General features: G+C 40.2%; 1 protein-coding gene across 1 annotated transcript in view; it reads left to right on the top strand.

Moving 5' to 3' along the window:
• The window catches only part of OCA2 (OCA2 melanosomal transmembrane protein), a 225150-nt gene that overhangs the window by 125518 nt on the left and 73703 nt on the right, over positions 1-25929 (top strand). Inside the window, exons 19-21 of the mRNA XM_075737488.1 lie at positions 10177-10304; positions 14957-15016; positions 15567-15671. Coding sequence (XP_075593603.1) covers positions 10177-10304; positions 14957-15016; positions 15567-15671 — 293 coding nt within the window. The remainder of the gene's footprint in view (positions 1-10176; positions 10305-14956; positions 15017-15566; positions 15672-25929) is intronic.

Below are 25929 nucleotides of genomic sequence, written 5' to 3' on the forward strand. Positions count from 1 at the left end.
TGATCATGGAGAAGGAGCACAGGGAAGAGAAAGGTGTGGACAGATACCCTTAGGCTGAAAAGGGTGTCAACATCAGAGCATCCATAAGGCTCTTATTTTTACACTTTGAATTGTTATTCTGGAACTTTTTTCTCATCTGTCATCAGTGATAAATAGATTAAACCATGTTATGCTACTGTCCTGTATGACGGTGGACTTCAAATTCATCACTGTTGACAAACAATAAAATAATATGTACAGAAACAAACAAACTTGGCTCTCAAAATCTGTTTGTACCCATAGAGAGGGAGGAAAAGAGAAAGTATTCATATTTTGGAAATGTTTGGTTTCAGGTGATTTTGTGCAAGAGTTAAAATGAATGGTTCATTGTAGAGCTGCTCAATGTTACTGAGGAGTTATTTTGTAAAATGTTTGAAAAAACAGATCAATTTAATAAGCTGCTGCATAATTGTTTAGTGCTTCAGAAAAAAAGAAAATCCTGGTGAGACAGACAGCTATTAAGGTACAAAAACTGGTGAATGACAGATTGAAGAAAGCATAGGCTTTCTTAAAAGCCAAAAAAGGAGCCAAAAGCCATGTTAAGTTTAACACATCTTATACTTCACATCTTGTATCACTATGTCTTCAGTGTAAAAAGTGCACATTTGGTCTTTCATTTGTCACTATATCTAACATTTATCTCCAGATTATCTAGGATCTGTGATACTAATCAGTTTTAGCTGATGAGATCTTGTAGGTATTGACTACTACTGAATTATCAACTGTATTTAAAGCTATCACAACAAACATTTTCTTTTCCTTGTCTTTTTTCCCCTTGGTGGTGTTTTGTTTTGTTTTTGTTTTTGTTTTTTCCTTTGTAAAAATTTCCAGCATGGTTTGATAAATTAAGGAACCAGATGCAAGGCCTGGGAAGCAACATTTATGGACCTTTTCTATACAGCTAAAAATATCAGCTTGAATAATCTGTGGTTGCCTGGAAACACCTTCACACATTTCAGTAAAGTAGATGGTTTTGGTCCCCAAAACATTTGGATTAGGGATGCCTTCTCTGTATATGGCAGTAAGCTCCTGCTTTCAAAGTATCAGTAGTGATGTTATGCTTGTGATATTATGGGCAAAAAGGGGAAAATTCCTTATACCTGGAGCTAAGAATTTATTGTTAATCTAATTAGAAGTTGTATCAGTGTAATCAAAACACAACAAACAGTTACTGTTAGTCCTCTTACGATAACACTAGCACTTACAGGCCAAATTATCTAATTAATACAAACCTCATTAACAATATACAGTTAAAACTGTTTTAAAAAAACCCATAAAACCCCCACCCAAACCCAAAATACTCCCAGTATCTCCCACTTATATTCTGATGTTAGGGTCCGTCTTTGATGCTCTGCAGGATGCTAAGGTTGACAGGTTTAGGCTGGAAGTCACAACAAAGTGTTGATATCTTCAGGTCCTTGCTGGGATGAGCATTAGGGGTGTCTCCCTCCCCTTTACCAGGAGGTGAATAGTGTCGATGTTGATGATTTCTTCCTCCCTGTACTTAGGTCCACTTGAGCCAATTTTTATACATTTTTCTAAAGCTTTACACTTTGCTTTTTCAAATTTAGTCTTCAGTTCTGCATTATACACAATTTTATCATATGTGGTGTGTTGCATGTATGTTACATACTTGTTTCTTGTGCTTTTTATTATCCCTAAAAGGGGTTTTGACCACCTCCTAAGTTTGCTCTATCACCTATAACTAATCACTGTTGAGTTGCTGATAAACCTGGGGCCTTTGGTATCATTGTATGCATCCCTTTTTAGCTGCAATTACTCATCCCATATACACTCTTGTCTGTGGCAACTTCTTTCCTTTCTCACTGTTTTCCATTAACGCTCCACCTACGTGAAGCTGTGACACTGCTTTCCATGACAAAAGTGGTTTCTTTAGTTCCTGACCTGATAATGGTAAACAGAGCAACAAATTGTAGCATCTGACCAGAGTGTCCAGCCTAATGTAGTAAGATGCAGTAAGATTAAAGCCATGCTTTTAGGCACTCCTCTTTGACAGTCCTCAACCCTTTCTGGAGACCCTTCCAAGTCCTTGCAGTTGTGCTTGCAGGGGCTGATCTGCAGCCCTTTTCCGCAGGTGATATCAGCTACAATTGTCAGTGGAGTCTGGTATATTTGTCCTCATTTAGTGCTCTTTGCCTCCCTGCTCTTCATTTGTCCACTATTTTTTTTCTGTTCTGGCATGCAGTAGCAGTTGTTTAAGTTATCTAGTACTTTTACACTGAGGTCAAGAAGAGCACTGCATGGGACTGACCTGCTGGCCTCTGCGTATGGAGTATGGAGATTTGATTGCACCGTGAAGATATGAATTGTTGTTTCAAAATGAGAATGGACATAACTTTATTTAAGAGACTTAGTACATCTTTGATTCATAGTGATGTTGAAAAAAATCCTGTTAGAGTGTACATGACTATGAGTTAAAAATAAATTTGACAATTATTTTGCAATAATGAGAATGTTGGAACGGAGCTACATTGATGCAGTCAGCATAGTCTGGTCCAGATCTTAGTTATTTCTCCTTCTCAGCATAACACTTTATTCCTGAAAATAAGAGAAATCTGCTTTCCATGATCCTTGCAGTCTTAATTTCTTTTAGGATAGCTTTAAAAAAAATTCTGCCCTTGAAATTGTGCAGTCATCTTTACAAACATATAATTAAGCATGGAAAATATCCTCTGTCACTGCAGCTGCCCATACACTTGATGAGAAAAAAACAAGGACCAGTAACAGCTGTGTCTGCTAGTGCAGCTTTTGTGCTTTATTGCTTACTTCTTGAAAAGTTGACCTTTCCTCTGTCTTGATATTTGCATCTTCTTAAATTATTTTTGGTTCACAAGAGTCAATAAGGCTATGGCAATACAGTGTGTTTGTTTGCAGTGACCTTTACTGAGATAACTCTGTAAATTTTTTAGACTTATGGATTGGTGCAATGTACACAGCTATATATCTGTCAATATATTCCCTGTAGATGCAGTGCCCAGCTACAGCAATCTCTAACCAGGGTTTCTTTCTTACAGTGTTCTAACTTGAATGCCATCCTATCTCACCTACGAAATTGTGTTTGGAGAATTAACAAAAAGTAAGGTGTTGACATTGCAATACAATGGTGAATGTGATTTCTGCGTTCTAACCTCATGGTATCACAGCTATGCAACAAAGTCCACCCCATCCTTTCCTAATGCACGTGTGCTGATCTACGCTTACAGAACAGCTGGTCCTTTGCCTCCTTGTTTTATGCTACACTTCTGGTTTTTAACTTTGAAATTACCTTGTATCATCATAGGTTTCTGTTTCTTTTGCCTTGCATAGGATTATAGTTTCCACCAACTTTTTTTCGTGTCCTTTCAATACTCCTGTATTGCACCAAGCACTTCTTGTGGTGCAAGCTCCTCCTGCACTGTCACCATCATAGTTCTGTCCCCAGGGAGTAGCCTTAAACTGTGGTGCTATAAATAGCACAGAACAACTGAAAATTATTTCTATATGAAGTTAAGCCTATGAAAAGAGACTGCTCAAAAGACCAGAAAGACGGCAATTTTATAAAAAAACCTAATATGAAACATAAACCAGTGCTTATCAGTTGACAGCAACTATTACTTATAAACATTCAGCGTGATTTCAGAATGTATATTTTCAGGGGTGCCTGATAAAATAAAGCAAAAAATTACAGAAACCTAAATACAGCACATTTTAATTCACATTCAGAACCACTGGTGAAACATATTGCATAAATAGAGCAAGCACTACTAGAAATATGTCTTTGATTTAACTTTTTCACACAAATATTTCTATATGCACATATAAGAATATAGTTGAGTGTATATGCCATAGTGTACGAAACACTGGCATACATCTTTATTTTGAGGGGTTGTGGAGTTAATCAGACTTCTGACTAAGCTATCGGTACACAGTGATGGATCTTACTTCCTCATATATTCATTAACATGCTGTGTCAAAAATTATTCAAAGGTAAGCACCAAATATGTTTTAGCTGGTAAGCCTGTTATGATATTGTGTTCACAAAAAGTTGCTGTGGCCATTTTGACAAATAGAGAATTGTTAAGATCACAGAAAAAGACTATCATACTTTACTCAGTGACAAATTTCTAAAAAAAATTGGTGTGTCTATCCCATTGTTTGCAGATGGGAGTATTATAGTTTCATCTGGCAGAACCTGGTCTATCTGACTTTTTAGAAAACTCTACTTATTTCTCAACTACTATAAATATGTGACCCTGAATACTGTGTAGCCTGAATCTTCCTCGCTGCTATTACACCTCCTGCTCACTCCCTCTTGTCCTACTCACTACTGCTGCTGCAAGCAGGTTGCTCCCTGCCCTCTGGTGCACCCTGGTACAAAGCCAAAGACTTGCCAGGACCCATTTAATCTGCTTATCTTTGGGCTAAATATCCTGGGTTCTTCAATTTTTTCCTCAAAAGTCAACTTTTCAGACTGTTGATTGTACTTATGTCTCTACCTTGGATTTCCTAATGAATATGCATCTTTCTTCAAGTCTATCTTCTCAGGGTTTACCAGGGATGAAGAGAGCAGAGGTTGCTTCACAGAATTTATCATTTATCACTCTGGTTCTGTCTTTTAGTGGGCCATTAGGTTCAGTTGTGATCCACTGTATTTGTTGAGTCTTTTCTGCAGGACTGTTAGGCATTCAGTTGTCTCCCACCATGGATTTGTGCAGTTTTAACTCTTCCGACCTAAATGTAGTACCCTGCGCTTGTATTTCTTGAGCAGCATGCTGTTTTGCTCAGGCCAGCATTGAGATCATGCAAAGTTATCCTGGCTTTGGTTTTCAGTGTGAATGTCTCAAGTGCCATTTCAGTTTTGACAAAAGTGAATTTTAAGTGTACCCTCAGTATTCATGAATACATTATTCCAAATTCTGCACACATAAAGTGAACATACAGTGTCTACATCTTCACATTGTTAGGAGGAAGCTTATTATGCTTTTCAGCTGGTAGTAGGTCAGACAAAATTACTTTTACTAAGGAATACAAATTCTTAATGAACATTTGAAAAGGCCTACATTATACAGATTATACAGTATTTTTTGTCTTCCATTTCTTTCTCTTTCACCTACCTTCCTCCCAAATATTCTAGAATTCTATGTGATTCTATTAGATTGTTTTCTATTTTCAAGTTCTGCTCAATTATTTAAAAATAAGGGTTTTTTTTTTTAGTAGGATTGCAATTGTATTCTCATCATGAACTATTTATTGTTCCAAAGGTGGTTTTCCCTACTGGGTAAAGTGTATGAGAAGAGCAAAGCACTCATGCTATTTCTACTGTACCTTTTTTTCCGGTACATGCGAATCTTTTCTGTGAAGACTGCATTATAAATTTGCAAGGTGCATTTTATAATAAAATTTCATTTTATTTTTCCTAATATAAACAGAAACTGTCACTGTCTTCAAGAGGTACCATATCAGTGCAGAAAAGGAATTCAGATTCAGTTTCTCTTCATGTTATATTTCCAGAACATCAATTGTTGTGAAACAGAGGCACTAAAAGGCAGTAAAGGAAGTGGTCTGTGGAAATATAAATGGGCTTTGCTTTCACTATAGTAATGAGAAGTTATTTTTTGAAATTATTTCTATTTCTCTTCCTCCTGGCTATCTTTTGTGGCCCAGTAAGCTAGAAAATAAATGAACAGAGAAGCCAGTCTTTAATGTATCCTAGTACTTTCAATTCTTCAAAAAGAAAGGAATAGCTTCAAATTGAATCCAGGGCAAATGCAAAGCTACCCAAATATATAAACCACTGATATAGTGTGTTCACTGCCATGAACGTACTTAGAAAGGCCTTGGAAAAGCCTTAGAAAACCTGCCCACTTAGAAAGCCAGGCTGCCACGCGTTCGTTAACTTTGCAGTTAACTTTGACAAGCAGTTCAGCCGAGAGCATTCGATCAAGCAGCTATGGGCATTCAGTAACTACTGTGTCCTTCAGGCTTCAGAAGACTAGACTCTTGCACAGCTGTGGGGTGCTTGAAGTCAAACCGTAGTACCAAAAGGCGTTGTGAACAGAGATCATGCATAAAGTTCCCCAAGTTCCCACTGCCCCAAGGACAAGGGACAATAGGCACAAGCTGGAACACAGGAAGTTCCATCTGAACATGAGGAAAAACTTTTTCACTGTGGGGGTGACCGAGCCCTGGAACAGGCTGCCCAGAGAGGCTGTGGAGTCTCCTTCTCTGGAGATACTCAAAACCCACGTGGATGTGATCTTGTGCAACCTGCTCTAGGTGATCCTGCTTTAGCAGGGGGGTTGGACTAGATGATCTCCAGAGGTCCCTTCCAACTCCTACCATTCTGTGATTCTGTGAATCTGCGAAAGTTCCCTGAGAGACCTCCTCCTCCCTCTCCCCTTCTCTTCACTCCCTCTCAGAGATGGGTAACTGTATCTCCTCCTTGCAGGCATAGCAAGGAAAGCAAATACGCTCTGAAGAGACTGTGTGTAGATTGAAGTAAGCTCTGTGTGGCCAGAAATGGCAGCGGACGTGTTTGGGCTGTAGTTGCTAGAGTACTGCAGAGGGACACGTCCCTTGTCCGTCTATATTCGCAGGGAACAATATTGTAAGGCAGGGCACTGTTCTTTCATGCAAAGCCATGTGCGTGGAGCTAATACGTGCTGATAACACTAGAAAATGCCTGGCTCTATCCACCTCTTGTGCCATTCAATTATATTTCATTAGCTTTAGTGAATAATTGTTATCTCTGTGTAGCATGTTCAAATTGATTTATTTTCACTGGAGTCAGGAGGGTTGAAATAATGCTAAGGTATTATCACAGATTGTTCCAGAACTATTGAGAAATTGCTGTTCTTTAAATCTTCACTTTGTCGTACTTGCGTACAAAATGTATGTGATAAAATATAACATCACTTACATTTGCACAAAATAGCGGTAAAATTCTGCTACTGAGCTCCTGATCTGCACACATCTACTTCCCCTTGCAGTATTCCTCTAACAAGAATTGCCATCATGTTTATTTATTTAAGGCAGAGTTGGGCCCACTGTTCTTTACTGGAATTCAGAGAACAGACAAGACTTGACAGTCAGAAGAAAATGAGCCAGTGCATGTCCTGGTGGTAGACAGGAACTGACAGTTCTCTCCTCGCTTTCTTTTAACGCTTTGGAAAATCCTGGAGCACTCCTGTCCCTGGGTTTGTAACTGTTTTTACGAAGTCTGATTTGCCTTTGGTATGAAGGAGATTTTCAAGGATTTTCAGAACATTTTCCTTGAAGATCCTCTATGTGACATTTGCCATTTCAACATTCAAGCTACACACATACCCAGAGTCGGGTGCACAGAAAGCCTGCATATGTTTTTGGCTTATGCCAAAATCCAGCATTCATCCTGAGCAGTACAGACCATTACCACTCTTCGATCATTCTGGAATATCTTTTCAATGGGTGGCAAAAATGTCATTCTTCCCAAGAAAATTTGACAGCTGCTTGGAAAGAAGAGAAGCGAGGTTGTGTGTACCTGAAGCTACAAAAGCGGGTCTTCTACATAAATGGTTGCTGAGGGATGTGGCTTGCAATAGAGAAGGGAAGCTGCTCCAGCCCCTTGCAAAATTTGGAAGGCTGAGACAATGATGACCCAGCACTTCTTTCATTTTCTAAAAAAAAGAGCCTTTGTGAAGAGAGAGGCTCCGTATAGTACAAAGGGTATGCATGCTTTACCCCAGAGCATCACATCCAGCTTTCCTCCTTATACAGCTGAACTGAACCTTTTCTAGCACTTGGCATCTCTCTCCCTGCTTGGGTGATATGGGGTGGATTTCACCCTGGCTGTGCCACGTTTTGTACCCCGTAGGGCAAAGGATGGCCAAAAGACAGTGTGCTTTCAGAGCCTGGCTGCCTCGAAAGGAGGGAGGACAGCTTTACCTCACTGCTGGAGCTTAGTAAGAGACTTGTGAGAGGGACCAGCTATTCCCACTCTGCTCCTCTGCTCTCTTTTGTGGTTGCTTTTGCTCTATTCCTCCCTTGCAGTATGATGCTCATGCATGAGCTATTTTTGATCACAGACTCTGATTAGATCACTGTGACCAAAGCAGAGAACATAGTTGCTCAGCTTGCAGCATGGCAGCATTTCTGTCTTTGGAGGTGGGCAGAGCTGGCTGTGAGACATGTTTTCTGGATCCAGTGAGGCACTCAGATTTTACTGAAAATCTGTACTGGGAACAATGTAGGAGCTGAAGCTACAAAATTTGGGATACAAAATTCTCTCACTTTTCACCTCTCTGCTTAGTTTTGGCTTTGTTTCCACCTATATGATGGTATTTCTGCTGACAAACCATTAAATTTCTTAGTCCTTCATACCTATTTCCTTACAAGGATTTCCCTGTGTGTCCCTGTAGATTAGGTTTGCACCAGGCTAAAGGAAAAAATCTTGTAAGAGCAGCTTATCAAGGAAACAGCAAGACCGGAATGATCAGCCATGTCAAAGCTTTTCAACAAGAAGGATCATGGGGAGGGGGCTGGGGAGGAGAGAAACCATTTGTATCACTGAAAGTGTGGTTTCATTCCATCGGAGAGGGCAGAAGCCAGGTTAGGGGCATCAAGAGTAGAGCTGAATCGGGGAGATGGCACACAGAGGTGCTGGAGAGGAAAGAAACACCAAGTCATCGGCTGAAGACTTGGTGTCACCGAGAGAGGCTTGTTTTCAAAGCCAAAAAAATGCAAGTAGTTTGATTTCTCTGCTGTGCAGATACTGCAGCGTAAAACAAACCCACCTAGAAGCATGAAAGCCGGAGCTAGTGTCAAGCCAGCTGGTTTAGCTCTCCGTACCAAACAGACCAGCCAGAGTAACTCCTGAGCTGCTGGATTTGCCCCAGCTGCTGGTTTTGGCTTTCTAGCAGGTCTGGCTGCCCACGCTGAGCTGCAGTGTTTTCAGCAACTGTTCCTTACTGATCATGGTTAATCTGAAATTCTCATTTAAAGAGTGTAATATGCCACTGAAATCTCCTAAAATGTGCTTGAGAGAGCAAAATGCATTCTTAGACCAGGAAATACTTATGTGACACTGTATAGGTTTATGTTTGTTGTTAGTTTTTGGGGTTTTGGTGGGGTTTTTTTTTAATACTTAATGTTTACAGCTTCATGAACAGGGACAACCTTTGGCCTCTTTATTTCTTTTATATTTGAATAGGATTTAAATGGAATATAACTTGATTTTAAACTGTTGGATGTTTTTAGAATTCTTTCTTCTTTTAACCTAACAGAAAAAGGCTCACAAGCTGTGAATTGAATGGCTTAAACTTTTATGGATCAGTCTTCTATCTTTGAATTTTCTTACAACTGTGGTTCTTGAAGGCTTTTGGAGAGGGTTCACTTTATTCCTCTATCTGCTTTGTAGCAGGGGCCTAATCTCCTTAAGTTACATTTATTATTTGATTATAAGTTTGTGACCTGAAGTTGTTTGCCAGCAAACATTGTTAGTCTTCTTTCTTCCTCACTTCTGCAATTTGTGAATCAATCACTTTCTGACTGTGAATGTATGAAATACATTGAAGAGCTGAGAGGCTTTATTTCGATGTAATTAAAAAAACCTTAAATTAGATATGTTAGGTTTTTGTATTAAAAAAATACAGTCATCTCCTACTTAGGAAAAAAATAGAGAAGACAGAAAGAGGAGCATCCTTCTGAGGAAGAAAAAACACTCCAAACCCTTTTGTTTCATGTCTGAAATTCCATTCTATTGTTTAAGATAAATGTGCCAGAGGAATCAAACAGCTCCACAAAACATTTTACCGGTGCAGAGAGGCAGTGAGCCTTGCTTGGATGGGAGATTTGCTGATTACCTTCTCTGGCTGATTGTGTGTTCGATTTGCATTTTCTCTCAATCAGTTACCAAAATACATGTCTTAAAACACTCTAAGATACATAGAGGGATCCTGTCTGGAAAAAGCCTGTTTTGCTATTTAAAGTCAGTCCCTCCTCTGTTTGCAAGAGCTTTTCCCTTCCTCTGTTTATCTTCTGGAGCACAGAGCCAGTGAGTCGTAAAAGGGCCCCGAAAAACACCATACTGTAACTTTTCCGTTAGTGGCACATCGCAAGTCTGTGAAGTGTAAAGTGGTGTTCTCTCTCTTTCTCATGCAGGCTGGATTGCCATGTTGGGAGCCATTTGGCTGCTAGTGCTAGCAGACATCCATGATTTTGAGATGATATTGAACAGAGTTGAGTGGGCAACCCTCCTCTTCTTTGCAGCATTGTTTGTTCTCATGGAGGTAAGATTCTGTGATTCCTAAGCCTCAAGAGTTACAACTGACTTAAAGCGTGAATTACGTTCTTGGGCAGAGGCCTCCTGCAGATTCGGTCCCTCTGGAATACTGAAGATTGAGTGTAGTCATAGTAGCACAGAGAGAAATTGCAAAGTGGTGGAAGTTGGCTGGAACTCTTTGAGATTTAGTTTTTCACTGTAAGCTTGGTCTCACTCTCTCTCCTTCTGCTGCATTTTCTGCACATATCTGACGCAATCATTGCCCATAAGTGGACTTTTATTTTCCAGGTCTGTCGGCGGTCTATGTTTGCAGATAGTTGATATGTATTTATATGTTTGGTTTGCAATTATTCAGAGAAGTGATAAAAAAATAAAAGAACAAGAATAAATCAGAGTTGAAAAATGCTCCTAATGCTGTCTGCTACATGCTGTCTACCAAATGGCCTAAGAGATTTCATGGGAGTGTGGTTTGAAAGGATAAAATCACTGAGTTTCAGTTTGCAATTGTAATTTAGAAAGATATTCAGTACTTGAAATGCCCGGATATCTTGCTGTGTAGTTTCTTTGTGTTTGTCTGCTTGGCTACCAGAAACAGTCCGGCCATGTTTGTACCCCATTTTATTTACTGTTTGATGCTTTCGTATAGCCTGAGAGGATTTGGTTTTACCCCAAATGTTTGGATAATTCTTTGTATGAATACCCACATTTACTTGTCAGTTAGGCTTCTGTGCATTCCCTAGAATGCTTGGTGGTTTTCAATTGTTATTTGCTGGGTTTAAATGATGTAATTATGTCGTAGAAACATGAGTGATAAAACCCGAGTGACCACTGGCACTGCCATGGCTAGTGAATTGTCTGAGTGAGCAGCCTGTGAAAAGCCTGTAATAACAAATTTGCTTGCACAGCCTCCTCCCCTCAGCCTCCCCCCAGTAATTACAAAAAGTCCAAGAGTTTGTAAATTGGGATCTATTAAAAAAAATCATCAACAGTAAATAGGACAAAAATTGAATTAAATACAAGCAGCAAGTAATTCAACCAACTCTAATTAACGCCAAACTGGAAGTCAAAATCTGGTAACCTCTCAGAGTATGAATAGAAACTCTGATTATCATTAGGAAGCTTGTTTGAAAGCTAGTAGGTCTAAAATTCATCAGGAAATGTTGATTTATTGTACATCCATTAGTACAGGCAATTTTTAGTTCTCTGTGTTATCAGACTCTATATATCCTTGTGTTTTTTAGCTCTTATAGGGCATCCATATTGAAGCCATATTTATTTTGTCTGCTGCTGCTGTAACAGTTTATTAGTTGCATTCCCTGACGTATTTATTGTTTTAACTTGGATTGAACGGTTTGATTTGAGTGCTGTGTGACTGCACAATAACATAGTAAAACACACAGGAACTTATTTGCAATTTACTGCCAGACTTTGGATATGACTGTTGTAATTCACTGAACTTCATTTTTATGGTTTCTCAGGTCACCAGTGAATAGTTTGCTAACGAAAGAATATTTTTTCCTGGCTCTGTAGAATAACAGCAGTTTAAGGTCATGAAAAAAACTTCTACTCATAATCAAGAAAAAAAGCGAGATACACTAATTTCTTCCCCATAAATGAAGGAGAAAAACGTTCTAAGTATCATGTATCATCACTGCTAAGTTTGATCCGAATCTGTTACCCTTTGGATTAGCAGGAGATGACAGTCCTCGCCAAGGCATTTTTTCTTTCCTTTAGGTTAACAATGTCAAGAAGAAACAAGTCAAAACAAAGATATGCATTGAACTCTAAGAAATCTTTCCACGAACTAGGCACTCAGCAGTTGTCAGCTCATATTCTTCACCCATGGCGATCCTTCGCCTTGGATGGTTCCCAGTCTGAAGCTATTTCCTACTGCTATAAATGTTCTCTTTCCTCTTACAAGGCACATTTGAAAACCTGTGTGGGACGTAGGCTGCAAGTCATTTTGGAAAATGTGAATTAAGTTCCAGAGCTATGGGGGAACTCTTGGGGGTTCTGCCTTTGTGTGCTCATTGGTCCAGTCTGGCAGATCTTTTGCAATGAAAAAGTCGGAAATCCTTTGGAGCTCTCTTGTTTTCTATTGCGTCCTTCGGGTAATTCCTCTTTACAACTGTCTTTTTAGTCCTTGTTCACAACTGTCTGTTATAGGCTATAAAATCTTTCTGATTCTTCTGTCTCTTTGTGACATAAGTTCCTGTGCCTCTCAGGGATACAGTATTTTGTTCAATTTTATAATCAAAATTGACATTTTACCTTAATCCCTTCAGGCAGAGTTTATTTACAACAGAGTTTATTTACAACAATCATCACAACATGCTGTCCATAAGAGGATTTTTCATGCAAATTTTTGTGCATAAATTAAACTTTGATCTAAAATGCTACATGATTTTTTTCTGCAGTAAAACTGTTTTGAGCTGTCAGACAGGAGCTAGTATGCTTGAAGGCACCAATTAGTGCAGTAATACTTATTCCTCTTAGAAGACACAGGAAGATCCAGGAGACCCTCTGCGCAGTTTACACCCAGGGGAGGTCATTGGCAGGGTCCTAACTGCTGACTTTAATTTAGGTGCTTGCAGGTGATTGGCCTGGATATTGTAGAGACATCCTAAAGTTGATTATGTGATTAGTACTGACATCATCTCTAAGGTGATGGGCTACCTGCAGACTGACTACCTTGCAGCAGTGACGTGGGTGTCCTTCACTCCCTTCGCTTTTTCCTGAATTTCTCTTTTGTAGTACCATGTCTGGATTCCAGAACAAATTCGGAGTGTTACTGAAAAGTAATATGTTGTGCTAAATGGATAATTAAGTAATAAGGCAGCAATGCTAACTGAATGTAACTCTGAGCTCTGGTTGCTGACAGCTATGTGTTAAAAAGTTTATTTTAAAGTGTGAATGCAAAGCAATTGCAGGAAACAAAATATTATTGTTCATTAAAAATATTGCTTTTACACTCATTTTAAAAGTCGCTTTCATAGCCTTTGAGTTGATAAAGCAATGCAGATAGCTTAGAATGAAAATGGTAACTTAAAATTACTAACAAGAATTCATTTCTTAGGAAACTTTCTCCTGGGAATTTAAAGTCATGAAAAAACGTCCATTTTTATTAATGCAAGGGGTATGTTTATGTATTTGAAAGTCTTGTTTTCTGCATGCTGCATCTTTAAATGTAGATATACCTTTTCTTGTGCAATGCATTGTTAAAAGGAAATATAATTTCTGGGCCAAATTTAATAAGTGGTGATACCGAAACTACTAGTGTTCAGCTGCTGCCTGAATGAGCTGCAGATATAGGAACTGTCAGTCTCAATGACAGTCCCTTTGTCACTCTGACATTACCGTGTCTTATACCACAGCACTCAGTGCCTGTTAGGATCTTTGTCCGTCTCTGTCATGGAATTTGACAGTGTGCAAGTTGAATGTTTTTTTTTCCACACTGATGTCTCTGAAGGGCTCTGTCTGAGTGCCAGGTGTGTGGGTTATATGGAGTCGTGTCGTGTGAATACTGACTTCTGTGTCTCTGTGTGGGAATGGAGTCAGTAAGTGAGGCATTGCAGCTGACTGAGTCTTTGTCGTGGCAGAAAAAAAATATGAAAAAAAGCCAACCAGCTTGGTCCAGGCTGATCCAAAAATGATGTGATTTTCTCCCCTGAGAAACTGAAAAGTCATAAAATAGATGTACCTCACTCAACCTGAAAATAGTACTTCATTCTGGACACTTGTAAGGAAAAAAAACCCCTCAAACCCAAAGTGAATTAAAGGGTAGCTCTCATAAGTTAAAATTCCCCTTTTATCTTGTAGCTTGAGGGAATAGATCATTCTCCCATGGTGTGAATACTCAGTTTGTATTCTCCTGCCTGCCCAGGGAGAGAGCAGAGCCATCACCACTGGGCTGGACTCTTGCTATCTCTTGTCATCCATGATAGTAACCATGGTCATATGGGGTGCTATCTGGGTATGCTGTATGATGGGAATGGCTCTCACAGGGGGGACAGAGCACTCTGGTCCAGGCTGTCTCCTGGCCACATGCTTACAGGGCTCACGTCCTCAGTGTGGGTGCCTGACATGGGGATCAGAGAGCTGGTTTTCCTGTCTTTCAGGTGCTGCTGCCTCTGTGCCAATTTCCCTTCACCCAAGATCTCTGGCCTGGTTTAGCAGATGGGTAGTGTTGGTTTTATATGGGTCTGAGGATGCTGTTTAACGGAAAAATATATTTTGCTTTCTCTTTTCTTCATTGCAGGCTGAGTACGAGATTCCTGATTTCATCTAACCTTTTAAACGCATGATATACTTCTATCTATATTGTGGTTTTGGGGAAGTTGGTTTAAAATCAGTTGTGTTCAGGTATTCAGGAAAACATGTATTCACTGAAGAATGCCATCTTTAAATTTCAGCTTCTCTCTGATGCCTGTCCCCCATGCTCTTAAGCAATCCCACCAGTCATTCCAGCACAACCAACATGCACATACAGCTACCAATTTCTGCCATGTCTTTTCTTTCCACCAATTGCAAAGCTGCTATAGAAGCTACATGAGATGAATATCAACATCTTATGAATGGGAAGGGATTGTTGTATTTTCTTACATCCACTGGAAAAAAAAAGTAACTGCATCTGTTGATACCAATGGTTTTTTTTTTTAGGCTTTGGCTCATCTGCACTTAATAGACTACATAGGAGAGCAAACAGCTTTGTTAATAAAGGTATGTTTAAAATATTTACAATTTTTAATACATAAAGAAAATAGTTTAACTCCAATAAAATAATGAATAATACTTTCATTTTTAATTTAATATTAATGATTGCATTCCTGCATCAGCAGTATCAAGAAAGCATGTTATTCTTTGGCATGGGTGATATTAATATATATGTATCTGTCCACAGACAGAATAAACATACCCATAAATGCAAAAGGGTAGCCTTTTCTGTAGTCTAAAAAATGATAATAATACAACAAGAGTAAAAGGGGAAAGTTTAGAGTTGCACAGTTTATTTCTTGTGTGAAATGCAAGTATGAGTATTAGAAATATCAGTCTTTGTATTTCTATTTGTTCAAATTTTCTTGGAAAAAGAACAATAATTGTGTTATTGAATGTCAGGCTATTTTCTTTAAGACGCTTTTCCTATCTCAGAGCCTGAAGGAGTAATAAATGTTGATAAATTAAAACTGTGAAGAACATGCAATTATGCCATGGGGAGGACAGAGCAACACTGATATCATCAAAGTTGTAATTTAATCTCTCTCAATTCCAGGTGGTTCCTGAGGACCAGCGTTTGGCAGTGGCCATCATTTTAGTGCTCTGGGTGTCTGCTTTGGCCTCCTCCGTGATCGACAACATCCCCTTCACGGCTACAATGGTAGGGTCTGTGCAGCGCTTGCACATCCTCCTCCTGGTGCTGGCAAGGGAGCTGAGCTTGCTGATTATGATTTCCTTTTTCTTTTGACCTCTGCTGTGTTGTGGTTTACTTTATCCCCTGAGACTGAATATTATTACAAGCTTATTCAAACCGTTTAGGCATCTAGCTGGACATTGCGGCCAGCAGCTGCAGTTAGCTGTGGGACTACAGGCACTGTTTTAGCTGTATTGTTGCATTTTCTCTCTTATATCCACATCGGCATCTGAAAGTAAAATTGCCTTTTTGATGGAAACTGTCACTATCCATCCGCTGCTATCAATACTTTCCCTCTATGCACTATGTAGTTACACTAATGCTTTTTTAGCACCTGAACCTTTTATTGCTACCTTACTTATGTAATTAGTTTTAAAAACAGCAAATAATGTTCAAGTATAACACACACTTACCAGCAGCTGAGTTTCAATATCAGAAAAGTATCAAATTATAAAAAATTAGGGCATGATCAGACAGGTTTATTCAATCAAATTCTCTGTTTAAAGTGCAATAATCCCTTCATTATACCATAGGAATGATTCATTGTTGCAGCATGTTCTCAGCTAAGTATAATATTTTCTGCCATTGTTATTGGGTGATCATGTCCACCCTTAATCTATGTCAAGGTTTAAGACACTTCTTATAGGGCACATGACAGGTTGGATAGATTTGCAAATGCTCTATAATTATACATTGATATGGTATTTTGAGTTGATTGGTGTGGTGTTTCCTGTGGAATTATATTGATTTAACAACAGACTGCAAGCAATAGGCATGAAGAGAAAGATTGGTTCGGGATGAGTCACCCCCCAGGAAACACTTGAGGACTATTAAGTAATAATACAGAAATCTTAGCTTCAAAGATTTTGCCTCTTATCCAGCTAGTCTATGAAAAATTGTTTGGAGCAATACCAAAAAGCACCTGCATGCACATTGACCAAAGGATCTTTTACAGGTTTTGAAAGAAACCCTCTTTTAAAAGAGTATGTTTGGGGGAATGGGAAAGATTCCTGAAACACAGGAATCTTTTGGGATGCTTGAAGACCACTTCTTTTCTGTCTTTGAGGGAGTGAAATGCAGATGGACAGGTGTCATGGTTTAACCCAGGTGGCAGCTGAGCACCACGCAGCCGCTTGCTCACTGCCTCCACAGCAGGATGGGATCTTGGGAAGGGCAAAAGTGAGAAAACGTGTGGGTTGAGATAAAGACAGTTTAATAGGTAAAGCAAAAGCCATGCATGCAAGCAGAGTAAGACAAGGAATTCATTCACCACTTCACATGGGCAGGCAGGTGTTCAGCCATCTCCAGGAAAGCAGGGCTCTGTCATGCGTAACGGTGACTTGGGAAGACAAACACCATCACTCAGAACGTTCCCCACCCCCTTCCTTCTTCTTCCCCCAGCTTCATACGCTGAGCATGATGTCATATGGTATGGGATATCCCTTTGGTCAGTTGGGGTCAGCTGTCCCGGCTGTGTCCCCTCCCAACTCCTTGTGCACCCCCAGCCCACTCGCTGGTGGGGTGGTGTGAGAAGCAGCAAAGGCCTTGGCTCTGTGTGAGCACTGCTCAGCAGTAACGAAAACATCCCTGTGTTAGCAATGCTGTTTCCAGCACAAATCCAAAACACAGCCCCATACCAGCTACTATGAAGAAAATTAACTCTATCCCAGCCAAAAGCAGCACAACAGGAAAGGATTCCTGTTGAGATTTTAGACATTTTAAAATATATATCTTTTTCATTCTGTTCTGGGCTGAACATAAGAGACTGCTATGTAATTTTTTCATTTTGTTTAAAAATAGGCAGAGAGAGAATGGAGGAAGAAAGAGAAATGCAGGCATATTCTCACCTGTGCAAGAGCAGTCATTAGCTGAGGTGTTAAGACATTAATGTATTATACAACAGACTAAAGTCAAGACCTAGCATCATCTAGCTCAGTGAATGGGCTTGGACTTTGGTCTTTGTCATTCTACATTAGAAAATCCTGACAGAAAATTCCTAAGTAACTAAAAGTCCCAAGTTCTTATTTAAGATTGTATAAACCATTTAAAATTATTTTTGTGTCTTGGCACTGGGTTCCTACTGTCAAAAGAAGCAATACTTGGTTTTGGAAGGCTATTTATCACCACATATGTCAAAGTTATGAACTCGTGATGAGAAGTATTACATATAATGAACCCAGCTCTTTTGTAGAATAGCTTTTCACAAACTGGGGACTGAGAGTGTGTGTGTAATGAATGCACAGTGCAACAGGTATTTCTTAGATCTAATTTATTTACTGACTTGCTATTTACTGAATCAAGCTGTAATTATTAATAGCAAACTCACTTATTCAGCCACATAGTTCACTCACATATTCACAAAGTTGACCAGTTGGAGCAACAGCTTGGAGTTCAACCCCAAGTGTGTACTCAGAAGCAGAGGATCATACTGACATGCTTCTGTATATGAGTTTGGTTTCATATGCCCTGGTGATAATAGCAGTATGGGAGACCTGCTATGATGTACCCATGAGGCATCAGTTCATTCATGGGATGCCCCCAACACTGCCTCTGTGTTGCTGGATAAAGTCTTCCATTCATCCCCTACAACACCTTGCAGCACGTGTTGTCCAGCCTCGGAGCACGGAGATGGCGTGGGCGATACACACTCAGCAGAGTAACTCAGAAATGGCATGAGTGGACAGAAGTAAGGATCTGCCATGTGAGGAGACTGACGCCCCTGGACTAAAGGCACTGTAGATAACAAGGGGCTCAGCTCCACCTCTTTCAGTCTCCTATTATACCATGTTACTTGCTAATTTAGAAGTAGCCCATAATATAGAGTATTATTTTGACCCAGGACCTGCCTGAGAAATGGAAGAACTATGGAATTTTACTATAGCATGTATGAAGGCCTGAGGCTTGACTTATGAGGTGCATAGCTGGAGGGAAGAAAAAGAAAAAAACCTGCAGATAGATCTGTAACTGTGATAGTGTTTTCTTAAAAAAAAAAAAAAAAGACAAACAAAAAACCCCAACAAGTTAAAGGATGTTGTCCAAATTTTCATTTCAGCTTCTTTGTTTGTACTAGTGGGATAGTCAGATTCATAACGACTTGCTTTGTGTATATAAAAAATGAAAATTTTAAAAAATGTGAATGCCTAATTAATGGAGCTTGATACTAAAAATGTAACTTTATCTGTGTTTGGATAAAGTTGACTGGTCCATTTCAAGTTTCAGATCTGACAGCATTAAAATTTATAGCTGGCTGATTCTTACCTTAACAGGGTGTGAAAAGTGGAAGCTGTAAATCAATATTTTAAAAAAGGTAATTAGAATATGAATATATGTGAGCCAGCATTACGAAGAATTCTGGGAAACAATCTGTTTTATGAATTGAAGTAATGAAAACAGGTAAGGAAAATGCTTTCCTAGAAGAAAATCCAAGCTTTTTTCAAGAATTGCTAACTATCTACATAGACAAGTTAGGATTCTTGATTCTCCTGAAACATAAACACAACACATTATGTGCAGTCTTAGAATAAAACCTAAATATTTTCAGTTATTTTAAGATGGAAATGTGTTAAGGTGCAAAATACTCATATGTTTAAACATTTTGAACACATTGATGCTTTTCAGCAGCCTTCAGCACCAGCATCGTGGAGAAGAATTCTCCCTTACTAAAAAATTCTGGAATTAAAATAGTCAGATTAGTTTAGTATTTGAAGCATCTTACTCTGAAAATGCCTTTTCAGTGCAACAGTGTTGTTGGTCAAATTCTTCTTTGCTCTAGACAATAGTAAAACTGATATAACCCCACCATCAAAAATGTCAGTACCATAATGGAATTAACGTACAGTGGTAGCTAAACTGAAATCTTTGCAAAAAGCTCAGAACACAGCAAGTATTTCATGCTACAGAGGATACTGTGGAAACATAATTGTGTACATGAAACAGTGGAATGAGTTTCTGAGGACACTTAGCTCATCATAGGTAGATTACTTTTACTGTTTCTGTCTTGGTGAAATTCTGTTTGTGTTAAAGTATAATAAAGCATTGGAGCCGCACAAAGACAAAAGAGTCTTCAGAGTATCTTCCAGTTACTTGTTTCTCATAATTTGTCCTGACTGAAAACATCATGAACTGCCCTAAAACAAGATGAGGAGATTAAACTTGCTTGATGAACTGTAATCCCAAGACTTTTCCCTTCTCTTTAAGCATTGGAGAATGAAGATGCAGCTATCTAATTAAATAGATGTTTATATGAGTGAGTGTTTATTGCACTTCCTTACATAAGCATGTCTGGCAATTGTGATAGGAAAATCAATCATTTTTTTGCCAATAAGTAAAGCAAAATATTTTGGGTTTGAGATATACTTTGTGAGAAACTCTATGCACTCTGACTGTATGCAAAAGACTATGTTGCCAGCAGCGAATGTAATATATACAAATATATCTGGGAGTTGCTTAAAAAACACCCACAAAATGTTCTGTGCATAAACAATTAATAAACCAGTAGCTCAGTTAGTAAGTCTCACACATTTTATTTCTTGAATGGCAAGGGTTTTTTCATGTTGGATATCCAGCTTGCTTTGTCTAAAGAATGAATGTGGTGAATCATGTAGTGATGCTCTATGTGTCATTCTATTAATCCTCTGATATTTTTCCTCTTTTTTCAATAGGATAAACTCACAATGACATTCCTTGTCAGGGAGGTTACTAGTTTTTAAGACTTGCATTTTCCTAGTATTGTCATTTAAATAGCCATGGATTTCTGCCCTTAGAATGTCAGGTGACATGATTTTATTACCAATATGCTCTTTAGTTTAATTGACATGTTTTATCAGCTGCATATGCTGGAGCCATCTGTTTATATTTTTCTTTTATTACCAGAACTAAAAATATAGCCATAGTAAATGCCTATTTTAGCTGAGTTTAAATACTATTTCCTCAATATAGTGTATCAAACAATTTCCATTAACCACCTGGCTGGCAAGGTGACTTAGTCTTTGACAGGTTGTTGTTAGAAGCCAAATAATTTTTGGCCTACTATTTATTGCCTCTACAACTATCAGAGTCTTTTTATTTGCAATACCTAATATTTTGTATGCATCTCTTGTTCTTAGTGTCAGTTTTATTTTTGGATCTTCTTTGCATTCTGTCCTACCGGAGTTTACTATGTCCTGCATTTCAGTGCTTGATAAGAGTGTAAAGACTGGGCCATAGTCTTTTTCTATTAATGCATATTCTGTGCAGTTTTCATGGAAGACATCTTTACCACATGCATAGTATCATAGACTGGTTTGGGTTAGAAGGGACCTCAAAGATCATCTAGTTCCAACTCCCCTGCCATGGGCAGGGACACCCTCCACTAGACCAGGTTGCTCAAAGCCCCATCCAACCTGACCTTGAGCACTTCCAGGGATGAGGCATGCACAACTTCTCTGGGCAGGGACCCTGTGTCTCACCACTCTCATCATAAAAGATTTCTTCCTTATATCTAATCTAAATCTACTGTCTTTCAGTTTAAATCCATTACCCCTTGTCCTATCACTACATGCCCTTGTAAAAAGTCCCATTACAGCTTTCTTGTAGGTCCCCTTTAGAGACTAGAAGGCTGCTATAAGGTCTCTACCATCAACACATTCCAGGAATCTCCTGGATTGCTTATCATAGAATCATAGAATGGTTTGGGTTGGAAGGGACCTCAAAGATCATCTAGTTCCAACCCCCCTGCTGCAGGCAGGGACACCCTCCACTAGACCACGTTGCCCAAAGCCTCATCCAACCTGGTCTTAAACACTTCCAGGGATGGGGCATCCACAACCGCTCTGGGCAACCTGTTCCAGGACCTCACCACTCTAACAGGAAAGAATTTCTTTCTAACATCTCATCTAAATCGACCCTCCTTCAGCTTAAATCCATTACCCCTTGCCCTGTCACTACACTCCCTGATAAATAGTCCCTCACCATCTTTCCTGTAGGCCCCCTTCAGGTACTAGTAAGCCGCAATTAGATCTCCCCAGAGCCTTCTTTTCTCCAGGCTGAGAAAACACAGCCCTGCTGTGTTGTCCCTCCAATATTGGGGTGGCTGAAGGACCAGGGCTTGTAGTCCCATGAGGACTAGGGCTTGAGAATGTGAGCATGCTCCTATCTGTCTATAGAGAGCCTCATCTACTCGGTCTTCCTGGTCAGATGGCCTGTAGAAGACCCCCACTATAGCGTCACCTGTCCCTGCCCTCCCTTTAATCCTGACCCATAAGCTCTCAGTTGGCTACTCATCCCTCCCCAGGTGGAGCTCCATGCACTCCAGCTGGTCATTCACATAGAGGGTGACACCCCCTCCTCATCTCCTCTGCCTGTCCTTCCTAAAGAGCCTGTATCCTTCCATTCCAACACTCCAGTCATGGGAGCCATCCCACCATATCTCCATGATGTCAATAAGAACATAACCCTGCAGGCGTGCACATGTCTCCAACTCCGCTTGTTTATTCCCCACGCTACGTGTGTTTGCACAGAGGCATTTAAGTTGGGCCCCTGATGAAGCTGACTGACTGGCTGGAGTGGCTGGAGTTCCTCTGTGCTGCACTGCAGGTGCTCTCCTCCTGACCTGCGATCCTTCTCCTGGCTCTGGGCATCTATTGCTGGCACTGGCATCAAACTGGTAGGAGCAGGATGGATTGAGGTTCCCCTCCCCCAGCAATTCTAATTTGAAGCCCTCTTCACCAGCTTGGCAAGCCTATGACCAAAGATGTTCTTCCCCTGCCCTGACAGATGGACCCCATCAGCCCCCAGTAGACCGGGTTTCTCAAAGCGAGTCCCATGGTCTGAGTAGCCGAACTACTGTGGCACCAGTCCTGTAACTGTTTGTTGACTCACCAGATTTGACTGGCACTTTCAAACCCCTTCCCTGTGATTGGGAAGACTGATGAAAAAACTGCCTGCGCTCCAGAGTCCCTCACCGTGTCTCCCAGGGTTCTGCAATCCTTCTTGGTTGTCCTCAGATTGCTCCTGGCTGTATCACTGGTGCCCACATGAAACCACAGCAATAGATAATAGTCAATGGACTGTATGAGGCTTGTAGTCTCTTGGTGACATCCCCCATCTGAGCCCCCTATAAGCAGCACACCTCTCTAGAGAGTGTGTCAGGTCAGCACAGGGGTGCCTGTGTACCTCTTGGAAGAGTTGCCTACTGCCATCACTCATCGTCTTTTCTTAGTTGCACTGGTTGTTATACGGGGAGCAGACTGGGCTGCCTTACTCAGCTCCCCAGGGTTTCTCCTGATGTGGCAGGTCTTTCCTCTTCAGTCTGCAGAGTGGTGAAGTAGTTCTGCAAGGGCATCTCAGGCTTCGGGGGAAGTCTCTTCCCCCTGCTTGTCCTTGCCATCACAAGCTTCCATTCTTCTGCATTGTTGGCCCCCCTCCCTTCTGTGTGTGCTGGTGGGGGTGGTTTTGGCTTCTTGGCCATGGGCTGTGGGTCCAGTGTAAACTGTGCTTGGAACCAGCTGTCTAACTCCTTCTCAGCCTCCCTGATGTTACGCAGCCTTCTTGCCACCTCCGGCAGCTCAGCCACCTGCTGCAGGACGTCCCTCACCTGGGCGCACCTTTTGCACGCAGGTCTACTGCCTGTACCTGCCCCAGAAGAAAGGTCTGGGCACTTCCTGCAGCCTGAGGTCTGCACCGCAGCCTCTCCTTCAGCATCTCTGTCTGGGTGGAGGCATTGGCCACCTCTGGGGTACATGGTGCAGACACCGCAGCTGGAGCTGCAGCCTTTGCTGAGTGCTTGAGGGTCAGGTAGGATGGGTGCCATTGACCTGTCAGAGAATGGTGCTGGTTGCTGGGTTATGTGTATTTCATCTCCCACTTGGCCAGTGGAATGCCCCTTCTTCAAAGATATGCCCTCCCTGCGTGCCCTCCTACGCAAATTGCCCTGGCTGCCACGCATCACCCTGTTTGCCCGCTCTGGTCACAGCACTCCTGGTTGCTTGTGCTCCCTTGGCTTCCTTTTGTAGGTGTGGAGGTGGCCACCATGGCTCTGGCAATGCCCAGGCTGCCTCGGCATCTCCTGCAATAGGTGCCGGCTGCTGGCAGGTCTCTCTGCTCTCCTGGTGCTTCCCTGGCTTAGGAAAACACCCTGTGAGTTAAGACGTGCTGCTCTGCTGCGGGCCAGGCTGGCTCCAGAGCAGCTCCCCTCAGCGACTGATGCAGTTCTTAGCAAAGTGTGTGCCATAAAATCCCACAGTATGGAGCAGCAACGAATCCCTAAAATAAAGACATGAAGTTCTGCTTCATTGTCATTTTGCACAAATAGACAAAATGGGCAATATGACTTGATGCCTCCTACTGCACTGCACAGGTATAGGATAAACTTGTCTAAGTTACTCTTCTTGCATAATGGGGGTGTGTGTGATTACTTGTACAAGTGTTATCTTTGGGAAGCAGTAGCTGAGAGGTCTTCACTCTACTGTTTCTTATGAGTCTCCTGCCATCCCAGGAGGAGACACTGATAGAGCAGGACAAGTGCCTCTCCTCTTTGGTTTCCTCTCTGTTTATCCAGGGTCTAGCTAGTAAATCTAAATCATCGTTTCTGTTTGTATTGCAGAAGAAGGTCTTCACAGGTTGAAAGGGGTCTTACTTCTTCATCTTCTTGACTGGCAGAATGCCATGCTCATGCAAAGGTTTTGTCATAAAATAGGTGAATAGGATAAAGGTCTTGATTCAACTTCTTCTTTGGTAGTTTGGAGTCTTGGAAAACAGGCTGTGACAGCAAGGTGTGAAAATTGTTAACTCTTTGGTCATGGTTTTACTTACAAAGAATGCAGTCTATGTACCAAAGTAAATGTGAAAGGAAAACATTAAAGGCTCTTCATTCCACTTTTGTACAAACAAGACTGGAAGGAGCAAGTCTTGGGAGGTGTCAAGTAGACCCCCTCTGTCAAGTAGGCAGATGTGCAAACATCACCACCAATGTCTTTTAACAAAAAGGGACTGCATACCACAATATAAATGCAAGGACTGTTATTAGAAAACTAACAGTATTTTATGAAATTTAGCTAGTAGTAATTGGTATATGCAATTCTAGTCTAAAATCTCTCAGTTTTCTCTTTTTCAAAGCCTTAATTTAAAATAAAAATTGAGTTTCCTTTCTTCTTGGTTGTTTCATCTGGCTTAAATTTTCAGGATTTTAGAGAGCTGAGAGGGATAAGAAGAAATATTCTGTCCTGCAGAATCATATTTTTTGAGTCTGAATTAATTTCTAATATTATTAATTGTTAATAGATTATGTTTTCTAGGGAAAGTGGATAATTTATAACAGTAATAAAATCCCATTCCTGTTTTAAAAGCTTGCAATACTGATTGAAGATTAAAAAACCAGTGTGAAAATATATACATTCCCATTTTTATTCTTTTTATATTTGTAACATATCCTATGCACTTCCACGTTATATGGTATAAACAAACATTTTCTTCACAAGGGTCGATTTCAATTAGGATAGTTATATAGACAAATGCATCAACATCTGTAGACACTAGCACTGTTCTTTGTGCATCAGCTTACATCCAATATATATAATACACATAACACCCTGTACAGAATCAATATTAATGGCTATCTCCTTTCTGTATCAAGTCTTTGAGGACAGTCTCCTTTTTCCACACACAATCATTACTTCTTACAGTCGTGGGTTTTTTGTTTTAATACCTGGAGACAAATAGTCTTACAATGAATGAGTGAGGGGGATTTGACTTTGCTCTGTTGAGCTACATCACTCATTTTATCTAAATCCTGCCAATCAAGCAGCGATGTGGAGTAGTTCAATATCAAACTTTCCAGTAAAATTAGCAAGTTTTCTAGAAACCAGTCCAACAGAGATTTATCCTGGTAAGACTGTTGAAATAAATGGTATAAGAAATGAAAGCTGTTTTCCTGATAAGACATTATTATTTTCCTTCTAATATTGATAAGGGTGTTTTTACATAATCTGAAGAGGGAATAATGAAGGAAAAATGAGGCTTCATAAGCTTTAACATCTGGGTTTTTTTCCTCTGTTGAGGGGCAGCACTTCATAAAACTATGAAAAAATCTGCATTCCAAATAAGTTAAATCAATATGACAAAGATATTTTTACAATATGTATCACAGCCAACTATACCCCAGTTTGCAAACTATCCTAGCTTGGAGTGCTTCTGATGCTATTGCAAATGCTTAAGACTTGAATCAGAAAGAGTTGTAGAACCAATTCAG

This window comes from Balearica regulorum, chromosome 1, assembly GCF_011004875.1.
Source record: "Balearica regulorum gibbericeps isolate bBalReg1 chromosome 1, bBalReg1.pri, whole genome shotgun sequence".
Taxonomy (NCBI): Eukaryota; Metazoa; Chordata; class Aves; order Gruiformes; family Gruidae; genus Balearica; species Balearica regulorum.